This window comes from Lycium barbarum, chromosome 12 (assembly GCF_019175385.1).
Source record: "Lycium barbarum isolate Lr01 chromosome 12, ASM1917538v2, whole genome shotgun sequence".
Classification (NCBI taxonomy): Eukaryota; Viridiplantae; Streptophyta; class Magnoliopsida; order Solanales; family Solanaceae; genus Lycium; species Lycium barbarum.
This window is the reverse complement of record NC_083348.1, coordinates 91,039,070-91,052,128: the sequence shown is the minus strand read 5'-3', so window position 1 is coordinate 91,052,128 and position 13,059 is coordinate 91,039,070. Positions and strand designations below refer to the sequence as shown.

At 36.4% G+C, this 13,059-nt stretch overlaps 3 protein-coding genes across 4 annotated transcripts; all 3 read left to right on the top strand.

The window, feature by feature from the left end:
- The first annotated feature begins 582 nt into the window (after positions 1-582).
- LOC132621668 (uncharacterized) lies at positions 583-3,130 on the top strand. Its single transcript, XM_060336008.1, has one exon. It carries the CDS (start codon positions 886-888, stop codon positions 2,848-2,850), a length of 1,965 nt encoding a protein of 654 aa, XP_060191991.1. The 5' UTR covers positions 583-885; the 3' UTR covers positions 2,851-3,130.
- Positions 3,131-7,887: 4,757 nt separating this feature from the next.
- LOC132621516 (ferredoxin--NADP reductase, leaf-type isozyme, chloroplastic) lies at positions 7,888-10,772 on the top strand. Of its 2 annotated transcripts, XR_009575538.1 has the most exons (10): positions 7,888-8,182; positions 8,263-8,497; positions 8,590-8,723; positions 8,934-9,012; positions 9,175-9,266; positions 9,364-9,441; positions 9,769-9,831; positions 9,955-10,189; positions 10,470-10,607; positions 10,698-10,772. XR_009575538.1 is itself a non-coding variant. In XM_060335815.1 (9 exons), exons 1-9 carry the CDS (start codon positions 8,078-8,080, stop codon positions 10,535-10,537), a joined length of 1,089 nt encoding a protein of 362 aa, XP_060191798.1. In that variant the 5' UTR covers positions 7,888-8,077; the 3' UTR covers positions 10,538-10,772. The 2 variants fall into 2 exon arrangements, 1 of the variants encoding a protein (XP_060191798.1); XM_060335815.1 differs by having other exon boundaries at positions 10,470-10,772.
- Positions 10,773-10,917: 145 nt separating this feature from the next.
- On the top strand, positions 10,918-12,671 carry LOC132621517 (cold shock domain-containing protein 3-like). Its single transcript, XM_060335816.1, has one exon. It carries the CDS (start codon positions 11,738-11,740, stop codon positions 12,452-12,454), a length of 717 nt encoding a protein of 238 aa, XP_060191799.1. The 5' UTR covers positions 10,918-11,737; the 3' UTR covers positions 12,455-12,671.
- The last annotated feature ends 388 nt before the right edge of the window (positions 12,672-13,059 follow it).

Below are 13,059 nucleotides of genomic sequence, written 5' to 3'. Positions count from 1 at the left end.
CCAAAAACCTAACCCACCACTACTATAAACATCTCGAACATTACTAGCAAACATAAATGTTTCATTTTTTTTATCAAATAATATTTTTATTTTATTAAATTTGTATTTATTTTCGACTATTTTAGCTATTTTTTATTTGAATTGTATATTTATTATGTTTAAATAAATACATTATGCACATTCAGATGTTGAAAAACAAACAATCTTAACCATTCAATGTTCAGATCTAGAGACAACATCTTAATGATTCAGATGCGCATTCAGATTCAGACGTCTTAATCTTAATGAAAACAAATGATGTCTAATACGTTATAATGTAATTGGGCGGCGTTACGACAGTCTCAAATGTCATTTTAATAAAATCTTTTACTACAAATTATTCCCTAAAACTTGGCTGGTTAATTTATTACAGCTCAAACAAAAATCCTATAATTTCTTTTTAGTAGTAAATAAAAAAAAAAAACTCTTGAGTAAAATTGGAATTCCGACAGCTAATTACAAACACCGCACCCATAGGCCCACATTATAAAAGTAAGTGGAAAAGGAAAAAGAAAAAGAATATATAACTAGTAACAAAACACGCATTTGACCTCGTAAAAATCGTAATACTGTCCAAGTCAGTCACCCAACCCCAACTCCTCCATTGCCAAGCCTTCAAGACCACTTCAGCATTCCAAATTCAATGTAAACAAAATCCCTTTTAAACCCAAAAATCAAGTTCTCCTTTTTTCTCCCCATACATGTTCATAACTTTTCTCATTCATTTCTCAATACACCAAAAAAATACTTCAAGACCCACTTTTTATTGATTTTATCAAGATTTTGAGGTGGGGTGATTCAAGACTCATTCTTTAGCACTTCTGATCTACGGTTTTCTTGGATTTTATGGCTGACCTAGTGAAGCAGATCTTAACAAAGCCGATCCAATTAGCAGACCAGGTGATAAAAGCAGCTGATGAAGCTAGTTCATTCAAGCAGGAATGTACTGATCTTCGTTCCAAAACTGAGAAACTTGTTGCCCTTCTTCGTCAAGCTGCACGCGCCGGTAACGATCTTTACGAACGTCCCACGCGCCGGATCATTGATGACACTGAACAAGTTCTTGAAAAAGCTTTAGCACTTGTGTTAAAGTGTAGAGCACATGGACTTGTTAAACGTGTTTTTACAATCATCCCTGCTGCACAATTCCGGAAAATGTCATCACAGTTGGAAAACTCAATTGGTGACGTGTCATGGCTGCTTCGTGTATCTGCTTCAGCTGATGAAAGGGCTGATGATTGTTTGGGTTTGCCTCCTATTGCTGCTAATGAGCCCATTTTATGTCTTATTTGGGAACAGATCGCGATTTTGTATACAGGTAGTGTTGATGACAGGTCAGATTCTGCTAATTCACTTGTTTCTTTAGCTAGAGATAATGATAGGTATGGGAAGTTGATTATTGAAGAAGGTGGTGTTGGGCCATTGTTGAAATTGTTGAAAGAAGGGAAAGCTGAGGGTCAGGAAAATGCTGCCAGGGCAATTGGGCTTCTTGGACGTGACCCTGAAAGTGTTGAACATATGATACATGCTGGGGTTTGTTCAGTTTTCGCGAAAATCCTTAAAGAAGGTCCTATGAAGGTGCAAGCAGTTGTGGCCTGGGCTGTATCTGAACTTGCTGCTCATTATCCTAAATGTCAAGATCTTTTCCACCAACATAATACGATTCGATTGTTGGTTAGTCATCTTGCTTTTGAAACTGTTCAGGAGCATAGTAAGTATGCTATTGTTAGTAAAGCAACGTCGATGCACCACGCTGTTGTGTTGGCTAGTAGTAATACTAATGGTAAAGTTGCTAATACTGTGGATAATAAGGTGATTGAGGATGAAGATAAAAGTCATATTCAACATCCTCTTGGGAGTAACAAGCCTAATCATATGCATAGTGTGGTTGCTACGGCAATGAAGGGTCAAATAGTCAATGGTTTAAACCAGACAAATCAGGTCAAGGTTAATGGAAATAGTAACACTGTGAAGGGAAACCAAGTGCACCACCACAGTCAGCATACTCTTTCTTCATCAGGGCTGAGTAATAATAAAGGGAGAGAATTAGAGGACCCTGCTACTAAGGCTTATATGAAGGCAATGGCTGCAAGAGCATTATGGAAACTTGCTAAAGGAAATTCGCCTATTTGTCGTAGTATCACTGAATCAAGAGCGTTGCTTTGCTTTGCAGTACTGTTAGAGAAAGGACCCGAGGATGTTCAGTACAATTCTGCTATGGCGGTTATGGAAATAACATCCGTGGCAGAAGTAGACGCTGAGTTGAGAAGGTCAGCATTTAAGCCTAATTCCCCTGCCTGCAAAGCTGTTGTTGATCAATTGCTGAGAATCATCGAACAAGCTGATTCGGATCTGCTTGTTCCATGTGTTAAAGCTATCGGGAGTTTAGCGAGGACTTTTCGAGCAACAGAGACAAGGATGATTACTCCATTAGTAAAGCTGCTAGATGAGCAAGAAGTAGAGATCTCTAAGGAAGCTGCAATTGCCCTCACAAAATTTGCTAGCTCATTTAATTACCTTCACCTTGATCATTCCAAGGCAATCATAAGCGCTGGAGGGACGAAACTTCTGATCCAACTTGTTTACTTTGGTGAACAAATAGTTCAGAGTCCTGCATTGCTTTTGCTATGTTACATCGCATTGCACGTCCCTGATAGTGAAGAGCTTGCTCAAGCTGAGGTGCTTTCAGTTCTTGAATGGGCATCAAAGCATTCATCCTTGATTCACGATGAAGAGGTAGAGGCTTTACTGCAGGAAGCTAAAAGCAGGCTGGAACTCTATCAATCCAGAGGATCAAGGGGATTCCATTGATTGCATCTGCATAACTCCAATGTGCAGAATTTGTAAGTTTTTAGATGGAAATATCTATTTATATTTACAGTTTTCTCTCAGTTTACTATGGTCTTGGGAGTGTACATAAGATAGGTCTTTTTGCCTGCCCTAATGATATAGTGGAACACCCTCTCCACCCCCTATAAAATATCAAATCCTGTTGCTTCATTGTAATCTTTTTGAGTTCCACAAGGTGTATTATTGTATCTAGGACACAGAATTTCTTATTCATTGGTTATATTGACATTCATTTTCTCAACTTCCCGGTTTTTAGTTCATGATGCTGAAGGGCATTTCTTATTTTGCAAGGGACACTCTGGCTCTCACTTGGCCTTGGAAAGACCCTATGCCAACATAATCCTTTATTGTATAGCTATTGTGACTCAAAATACCCAAATGTTTTCTAAGGTGAGACTATGACTAGGTTATTTGTTAAAAGAGAAATTTGAAGAGTGAATTATGGTAACTGAAGTTTAAGTAGTGAAACTTTTTTATGGATGGAATGAAAGTAAACCTAAAAGCGATGACATTTTAAGGTCTAGTATGCTAAGCAAGGTGAATTATGCAATCCCCTCCAAATTAACAAAACGAATGGATACCGCTTTTGATGTTTGTTGCATAATCTCTTACTGTTATTAGAAACTCAGGTCATTGATATGGTTTTCTTTCCAATTTTGCCCTCCAACTTTTTTTTTCTTTCCTTAAGGACTGAAGTAAAAGAATTACTTTAAAACAGAAACAGGGATACATTATATTTATTAAGCTAACTATTTTAAGAGAAATGCAGAGATGAACTTTGAGGTCTGTGAGTTTGGCTCAATACTTGTATAGTTCAATTTTCTATTTTGATCTAGTTGTTTCTTGAAAAGACTTTATGAAGAAAGTGGTTTGCTCTGTAATGATAATTCTCATATTAGAGGAGATGAATAGTTTCGTCATAGTAGGGAAGGAGGAGGTCCACGTAATACGCAATGGCCCTTGAGAATTTCTCGGTTATAAGAAGAGAAAGAGACCAAGCAATGACCCCTTGATTTTTTGAAACAAATATCATATGTTAAGAATATGTCAACAATATCTCCCATTGATCTCTATTCTCTAGTATCTAATTATTTGATAGATTCAGCTTTCAGTGCTGAATTGAGTTATAATAGCAGCTGACTTCTCTTAAACCCCAACAAGTGGCAAGTATGAGCACATGACTTTTTCTTTTCCTTTAGAAAAGACTGATTTGGTTGAAGCCCACCTTCTTTTGCTGAGCGTTAAGTTGATTGACCCAGCCAAAACAGCCCTGAATTTGAGGACTGCAGACAAAATGAAGACTCAAGATTGGACCAGCGTAGAAAAATGATTCCAACCAATAAACACCATTCTTAACCCGTGAAATTCCAATAAAGAAATGACAGCCTTTTCACAAGGGTACTTTTTCTATTCTTTCTACGCTAGACTACATCCCAGAGAATAGGGAGGAATTTAGCAATCCATGGAATTGTTACAGGAGAGTGAATTGTGAGTGAATATATTCTTTTAGCATAATGAGAAATGGACGTGGGCGCCAAAGACCCAGGCAGGATACTGGACGTTTTCAATGTGACAGTTGTGTTAGATTGGTGACTACCTACTTTATAAAAAGGGAATTAAAGCCAGCTTTCACAAACTCAATTTGCAACTGAACAAATCGGAGTCTAATATTTTCTTCCTAACTGTTTATCATAATGATTAAAATAAAAAGCCATTTATACTTTTGTCATCATAGAATATTTGTCCCGCATAATTATCTGTATTCCCTTGTTTAGAGAAAACATATTGAGGGATCCACCTCACCTAAGTACTTGAGAACTTTTAACGTTCCAAGTTCTGAGGCAGTTGGAAAATTTAAGGAATAGTTTACTTAAGTGGTGTGCCCATTCATCAGTGACATCTGTGACTTGTCTATCTACTTATATTCTACAGAGAACCGTATTGATTTTTACAGCTGCCTATTGAGATATATTTCATTCCAAAGCATTGGATAATAATTCCAGGTTACGTGCTAAAGTTTCTATTGCGAAATCTAGTCATGCAAGAGGCAGCAGAGGAAGTGAACGCTAATTTGAGAGTTCTCGTTCAATTTTCTTCTTGCTGATCAGATTATCACATTCATAACCAGGAAATGATAACATATAAAGATAAAACACCTCTCATCCTAATTCGTGTTGACTGGATCCAGCCACTGGCATCAAATTTTGCTTGTGATTTTAGCTGAAATGCTAAGCTGTAAACTTTTGACAGGAAAAAATATGCAACTCATTAAAAAAAATTGAAATAAGGACATGCCATGGATCTTGCAACATAAGGGCATGACAAGTTGTAAGAGTATGCCTGAAAAATAAACACTGTTAAAAAAAAAAATAAGCTTGGCCAAACAGACCGTAGTAACCTTCGCCCACTATTTAACTTGTGAGTGATATATGATGATGTTGTAATTAAGAAGCAAGACTAAACTGCAGTCGAAGCACAATAATGAAAATATCTTGGTTTACTTTCACCCACTACAGAACACCTTTAATGCCTTAACACGAGGCTCCTGCCGCCCCACATTGGAATATTTGATGATTGATGGGCCAAAATGATGTGGAGTCAGAACAAACTCATCGTCTTATAATCTTTCTTCTTCATGAATCTGCATGTTTCATGTTCTACATCCGCAGCTTTCTTTCGATAAGATCAGCATATTATAAGTGAGAGTGTCAAATGGACAGGGTTGAATTGCATTTGAGCTTGATAAAATGAGTTGAGTTAATAATTGAGCGGGTCATTACATGATTGTCTGTCCATGAAAAATTAAACTCATGATGTGGAGTTGAAAACATTGCGACCAATCAAAAATCTAAAAATTGTGAGAAATCGAATGAAGGACTTGAGGTCGAATGCACGTAAAGGGATGGAGCCGTAACAGAAAATTAACCGAGATTTCGGATTTGATAAGTAAATGTTTAAGACAAAAATTCAAAATGTAAGTTAGATTACTTGATTGGAGAACTTTGAAAAAGTTTGAAAATGTAAAGTAATGGGAAAAGGACACTGTGTGTCCAACGCCCCAAAGTAATGCCACATTTGGCCAACATTTGAGCATAATGCCGCCAGTTAGCCGGCCGGCACAAAATAATGCCAAGCGCTGGCTGGTCCAGCTCAAGGCAACAACCAGATTTTTTGCCCCTTCCCCTTCCCTTGTGTTTTGGGCTTTTTATTCAAATAATCCCAAAACATGTATAATATGTATACATTTATTAAAAAATATCCCAAAATATGTATAATATGTGTATATTTAGTAAGTATATACAAGAATGATACAATTTATATACATATGCTGGAATTATATATACACTTTTTATACAAGAATGATACACTTTATATACATATGCTGGAATTAATTATACATTTATTATACATAAATTATACGTTAATTATACACATATTATACAATAATGATATAGTTTGTATACGTATGATATATTTTCTATACATATACAGTTGTGATACATATTATATATAAAAATGATACGGTTTCTATACGTATATGTATGATGCATTTTTTATACGTATGATACACTTTCTATATAAGAATGATACAATTTATATACTGTATATGTATGATATATTGTCTAGACGTATGACACACTTTCTATACAAGAATGATACAATTTATAAAGTATTGGCTAATGGATTGGATTAGTTTAGTGGGTATAATTTGGGTTTAGAAGAACTTTGGTCACGGGGTGGAATTAGTTTCACCCGACCGGCCAATTATGTCCTTTCCCCTAAAGTAATTAGGCGTTGGAAAACCAAACCCGAAACCGTATAACCTACCCAACTCACCCAGATCTGAATGGATTGGGTTGCTAATGAAATAGTTGATGGGCCATTTTGGGCTAACCCAAAATAATCCGCTAAAATTGGGTCAAAATGGGTCCAACTGATGTAACCCGGCAAATTAAAACCCAACCAATGAGTTATTTTTTTCCTCTTCGATTTCTCGAGCTTTAGGATGCAAGGTTTCTCAACTTTTTTTTTTCACTGTTCCACTCCATTCTCCTCCCCCTTTTAATTTTTCTCCTTGGTTCTTTGAAGTTATTCCTAGTGCAGAAAAGTTGTGTTCTAAATAGGGCATTGGTGGGAAGTACTGTTTGTGGATGTGATACTGAAATGGATGAATTTGATTTGTTTGAGAGGCTGTTAGATCGGAAAAACCACAATTAGAATTTATACTTAGAAGAGGGTGTAATTGTTCATAAGAAATGAAAATTTAATTAATTTTATCAGTTGGTGTTAATGACAATGAATTTATCTTCTTAACACAGAGTCGCCTTTTCAAACAAAATCCAATAAAGATCACTGTCCTCTAGTATTTTTGTTATACTGCCAGTACTCGCAGGTTGGGATCTTTTTTTGAAAAAAAGGTACTACTAACACCAAGAGTTTCTTCTACTTCAATGTTTCCGTTAATTTTTAATTTTATTTCCATTTACTTCTTAACTAAACAAGTACTCAAATATGTGTCATTTATATGTTACCCTAACTTCTATATCTTAACATCATGTTGTTACCACTTACCAATGGGACATCAAGTTCAAAGCATTAAATGTTTAGCCCATATTAATATAGATTTCATGGCTGCATGTCCATTAGGTCATTAAAGTTTGATTTCTTGTTTCGGCGGTATAGAAAATATTTATATAATCAAGTTAGTTAACAGTTATGTAACCTTGATTGCTAACCGCGAATAATTTGTAAGTAACTTAATATAACAAATTAATTTATTCGGGGTTTGAGCAAAAAAAATTCAAGTAAGGGCTTTTAAAATGTGGGTCTTATACAGTACATAATTAAAGAATCGAGCTCTAGAATGAGTACGGGACATAAGTGTAAGTCAATTGTTACAGGAATATCTCGTTTGGTAAGAATCAATAATATCAAGCACGTCGTTGTTGTCCACAGATTTCTTTCAAACATAATAGCCAAAAAACCAGAGGGTGAGGCTCTAGAATCATACACTTCTCTTATCCTCACATCTGCCACTGCCTTTTCACTTCTAATCTCCTCCACCCAATTCTTAATCCACTAGCCTCTCTAAAAAGATCCCAATTCCCCTCCTCCTTAGTTTTCCTTCTTCACCATTCCCTTATTATCTTAATTTTCTTATTCCATCTCTCAGTATCATATCATAAACATGGCTACTGCAGTTAGTGCTGCAGTCTCTCTTCCATCATCCAAGACCACCTCTTTTCCCACTAGAACCTCCATCATCCCCCCAGAAAAGATCAACTTTAACAAGGTAAAATTCAATTTCTTTTCAAGTTATTCTTTTTCTTGGAAATTGTAATATAGTGCTGACCATGGATTTTGTCATGACAGGTGCCATTGTACTACAGAAATGTGTCAGGTGGTAGCAGAGTGGTTTCTATCAGAGCCCAAGTGACCACTGAGGCACCTGCTAAAGTTGAGAAGATTTCAAAGAAACAGGATGAGGGTGTTGTTGTCAACAAGTTCAGGCCAAAGGAACCTTACATTGGTAGATGTCTACTCAACACTAAGATCACTGGTGATGATGCACCTGGTGAAACTTGGCACATGGTCTTCAGCACTGAGGGTATGGGCTTAAATCTAACAAATTGAATCTATTTTGTTTGTAGGATAAACTGTTGAGCTTATTAGCCGAATTGTTTTTAATGGATTGATCAGGAGAGGTCCCATATAGAGAAGGCCAATCCATTGGTGTGATTGCTGATGGTGAAGATGCCAATGGGAAGCCTCACAAGCTTAGATTGTACTCCATTGCTAGCAGTGCCCTTGGTGACTTCGGTGACTCCAAAACCGTAAGCTTTGTATTCCTATTTATTCAAAAAATTATATATTACAGTTCAGTCTTAACGGATTGATAAACATTTGCCTAGAGTGTGATTAATATTGGCAATTATCATTTCTTCCAACAAGTATAGGTGATATACACTATACGAATTCCATAAAATACTCATAGTTGTTTAGGGGCTTGCAAGTTAGGTGTCTGAATTTGCGATTTCATACAGGTTTCTCTGTGTGTCAAAAGGCTTGTGTACACCAATGACAAAGGGGAAGAAGTTAAAGGAGTTTGCTCAAACTTCTTATGTAAGAATAAACGACTCCCTAATTCTCTAGATGATGTTAATTTATCTGTTCTTATCTTAGTTTCCCAGTCAGTATTGAATTTAAGCGACTGTTCCTAATGCGTAGGACAAGAATATAAATGGCCCAGCTCACTTATGTAACTTCAAATGCTTCATATTTTAGGTGACTTGAAGCCTGGAGCAGATGTCAAGATTACTGGACCTGTTGGCAAAGAAATGCTCATGCCAAAAGATCCAAATGCCACCATTATAATGGTGAAATTTATTTGTAGCTATCTTATTGTTATCTAAGACACTTCTGCTGCCTTTCAATTTGACTTTGCATTTTTTCTAATTTGATTTTGTCTCTCAGCTTGCCACAGGAACTGGAATTGCTCCTTTCCGTTCATTCCTATGGAAAATGTTCTTCGAGAAGCACGAGGATTACAAGGTACACAAAATAACCATTTGTTTCCCTTCATTTTAATTTGATTGGCTTCAGCACATCTAGGGAAATGATAAAGAACTAAAAGAAGAAAACTGCTTGGTTATATTCACAAAAGTTTGAGTTTTAGACGGATGAAATGGTGAACTATTAAGTGCTGTTTGAGTCAAAGATGAATGGTTATTAAACACTTAAAATATCCAACACTAGTTTATTCAAAGGTTTTGAATTACATATGCAGCTAACGGCAGTATTTCATTGTAGTCATATGCAGTAACACTTTCTTATCTCTGATCATTATCTGCTGAATGACATGTATTTGGTGTCATGCAGTTCAATGGTTTGGCATGGCTGTTCTTGGGTGTGCCTACCAGCAGCTCACTCCTTTACAAGGAGGTAATTTTTATCATACTCGATACTACTTGATTCTCCACTGTTCGATCTGCTGAATCAAATATTTCTAGTAAAATTGACTGAGATCTTTTGAATTTGGGAATCTGCTTGTTTGCTATGTTGTAGGAATTCGAGAAAATGAAGGAGAAGGCCCCAGAAAACTTCAGATTGGACTTTGCTGTGAGCAGAGAGCAAACTAATGAGAAAGGTGAAAAGATGTACATCCAAACCAGAATGGCTCAATATGCTGAAGAACTATGGACTATGCTACAGAAAGAAAACACCTTCATCTACATGTGTGGACTCAAGGGCATGGAGTCCGGAATTGATGAAATTATGTCTTCACTTGCTGAAAGAGATGGTAACATATATCCAAACTATGTCGTTTTTTTTTCCCATACACTGATAAAATCCTCATACTTCTCTCCTCCGTTATAAATATGGATTCATTGGATAGTCGGAACTCATATAACCAGCCCCGACTTTCTGTAGTATAAATATCGATCCCCCTTTTTTAGTACTAGTTTGCTGCTAGGAGTCCCTAGAGTCAAACAATGAGATCACGTATTTTTGAATATGTCGTTACATCATTTACATGTATTCGCTTTGTTCCGAGGCTTACAATTGCTGTACTTTTGAAGGTCTTGTCTGGGCGGACTACAAGAAGCAATTGAAGAAGGCAGAGCAATGGAATGTGGAAGTCTACTAAATATTTTTACTTTTCTTTGTACAAATATGAGCCAACTTTATGCTTCTCTCCCCTGCATCAATATAGATAGGTAAATTTTTCCTTTGAAATTTATTTTCATATATTTTTTTGGGTTTTCCCTTTTCTTTTTAAATTTCATCTGTATCTCTAAATGAATCAGTGTATTGACATTGCCGCTCTAAAAGTTGAATTTTTGAGGACCTGGATCAATAACATATAGCTGAATCAACCTCAATCGCACTCTCTTATGAATCTGATTTTTATTTTGTAATTACTACATTATCCTTGTTTTCCTGGTTGAGGTCCATTTAACTTGTCTCTACTTTCTGATTTAGCAAAGTAAAATATGATGCATAAGAATCGCAAAATTGCCATTACTAAAACATGGCGCTATCTTTTCTACAGTGATATTTTGACTAGTTCCTCTATGTGCTTCTTTTAAATCTTTATTTTTGTAATGTTAATCGAATTACGAACTTTTCGCAATGTAGATTTTCATATCTATTCTCTTGGTTACGCGTTAATTTTGAAAAGAAATGGCCAAATCCCAAAAGAATTATTCCGAGGCTAACTGTTTGAGGAAAGAAATTTAGCGAGCTAAAATTCCATTTTAATATATTTTAACCAAGAACAATAATGATTTCTTCTTATTAGCCAGCCAAAGCAGAGTGACACATAAGTTTGAATCCTTCAAAATCTGTTAGGATGCACCTAAACAAAAGCGAGATTCAAAATATTAACCTAAACATACAACTATTTTAGATTCAAATTGTTTTAAATCCGTGTCAAATGATATTTGAAATCATGTTATCTATTTTACTTTTATTCTGGGCGTACTATCAGCATCCAAACAGGCCAAAATGAATTTTGAACATCCTTTTAGTCCTTACTCTGGGTATATGTATTGGATTTTGAACTTTGCTTAAAAATAGAAGATGTAACAAGGGGTAGACATATTTGATTTTTCTAAGCAAGAAAAATACATAATAGTACAAAATAAACAAATTCCAGAATACAAATTTACAGCATCTCATTTAAATCAAAACCAACTCAAATAAGTAACCGAAAATCCCGAAACCGCCCTTTAAAAACGCTTTAGGCGCGGAAACTCTAGTTAGGGTTTCCCCTTAGCTTATAAAAATCTCCCTTTAGAATTACAACATTCTCAAGGGTTCTTTTTGATCAATCCATCGGTTAACAATGGCGGTGGAGACATCAAGAATGACTGGTACAGTTTCAAAGTTCAATAACCAAAAGGGTTACGGTTTCATCAAACCTGATGATGGTTCAGAAGATCTATTCGTTCATCAATCTGAGATCAAATCTGATGGCTATCGTTCTCTTTACGAAGGTCAAAAAGTGGAGTTTAACATGACTGTGAAGGGTGATAAGTATCAGGCTATTGATGTCACTGGACCCCATGGTGCTCCTCTCAATAATGGCAAGGGAAACAGTAACACACGTGGCAGTGATGGTGGTTATGGTTATAGAAGGAATGGCAATGGTGGTGTGTGTTATAATTGTGGGAGGACTGGACATTTAGCTAGGGACTGTGATCGTAGCGGTGTTGGTGGTGGAAGAAGTGGTTGTTATAACTGTGGTGTTGCTGGGCATTTAGCTAGGGATTGTGACCGTAGTGGTGGTGTTGCGGTTGGAGGAGGTGGTGGTGGTTGTTACACGTGTGGTGGGTATGGTCATATGGCTAGAGAATGTCCGAGTAGTGGACGTCTTGGTGGTCGTGGTGGCGGGGCTTGTTATACATGTGGGGTACAAGGACACTTGGCAAGAGATTGTCCCGGTGAAGGAGGTGGTGGTAATTATGGGAGATATGGTGGTGGTAGTGGAGTAGGCAAGTGTTACAACTGTGGGGTGGCGGGGCATTTTGCTAGGGAATGCACTGCTCAATCTGTGAAGTGATCATGTACATGATCTTTTCTCTTAGTACTCCATTTTTCTTAGCAATAGACATGATTTTTGCAGTGGTTGTTTGGTTAGTTATATGACTAGATGTTCTTTTGAAATAGCTTGACAGAGCTGTTCGAATTGATGTTTTTGGCATGCAAAGTATATAAAAAGGCTGAGGGTTCAATGTTTGCACTTTAAGCTAATCTTTTTTTTGCTTATAATAATATAATGCACTATGTACAATTAGGGTTGGGCATAAAACACCGAATTACCGAATCGAACCGAGGGTTTCGGTATTTCGGTTTTCAGTAATAAAATTTAAAACGAATCGAACCGAGGGTTTCGGTATTTCAGTTATCGGTAATAAAATTTAAAAAGTTCGGTATTCGGTATTCGGTAATCGTAAGTTCGGTAATTCGGTATTTCTCGAATACCAAAATAAATACCAATAAAAAATCGATTTGTCACCATAGCAGTTTAGTCTCCAATACACATTACCATCAGTGTTTAAAAAGAAAGGCTCCATCCTAACAGCTTCAGATCTTTGATTATCTGTAGACAAAATAATAGTCAGAACCCAAATATATGAAAATGTTCAATATAATCATTGAAGTTAC

Coding starts and splice junctions, on each gene's coding strand:
- LOC132621668 (XM_060336008.1), top strand. CDS start 886: ATGGCTGACCTAGTGAAGCAGATCTTAACAAAGCCGATCCAATTAGCA.
- LOC132621516 (XM_060335815.1), top strand. CDS start 8,078: ATGGCTACTGCAGTTAGTGCTGCAGTCTCTCTTCCATCATCCAAGACC. Junction 8,183..8,262: donor AAAAGATCAACTTTAACAAG/GTAAAATTCAAT, acceptor TTGTCATGACAG/GTGCCATTGTACTACAGAAA. Junction 9,832..9,954: donor GCTCACTCCTTTACAAGGAG/GTAATTTTTATC, acceptor GCTATGTTGTAG/GAATTCGAGAAAATGAAGGA.
- LOC132621517 (XM_060335816.1), top strand. CDS start 11,738: ATGGCGGTGGAGACATCAAGAATGACTGGTACAGTTTCAAAGTTCAAT.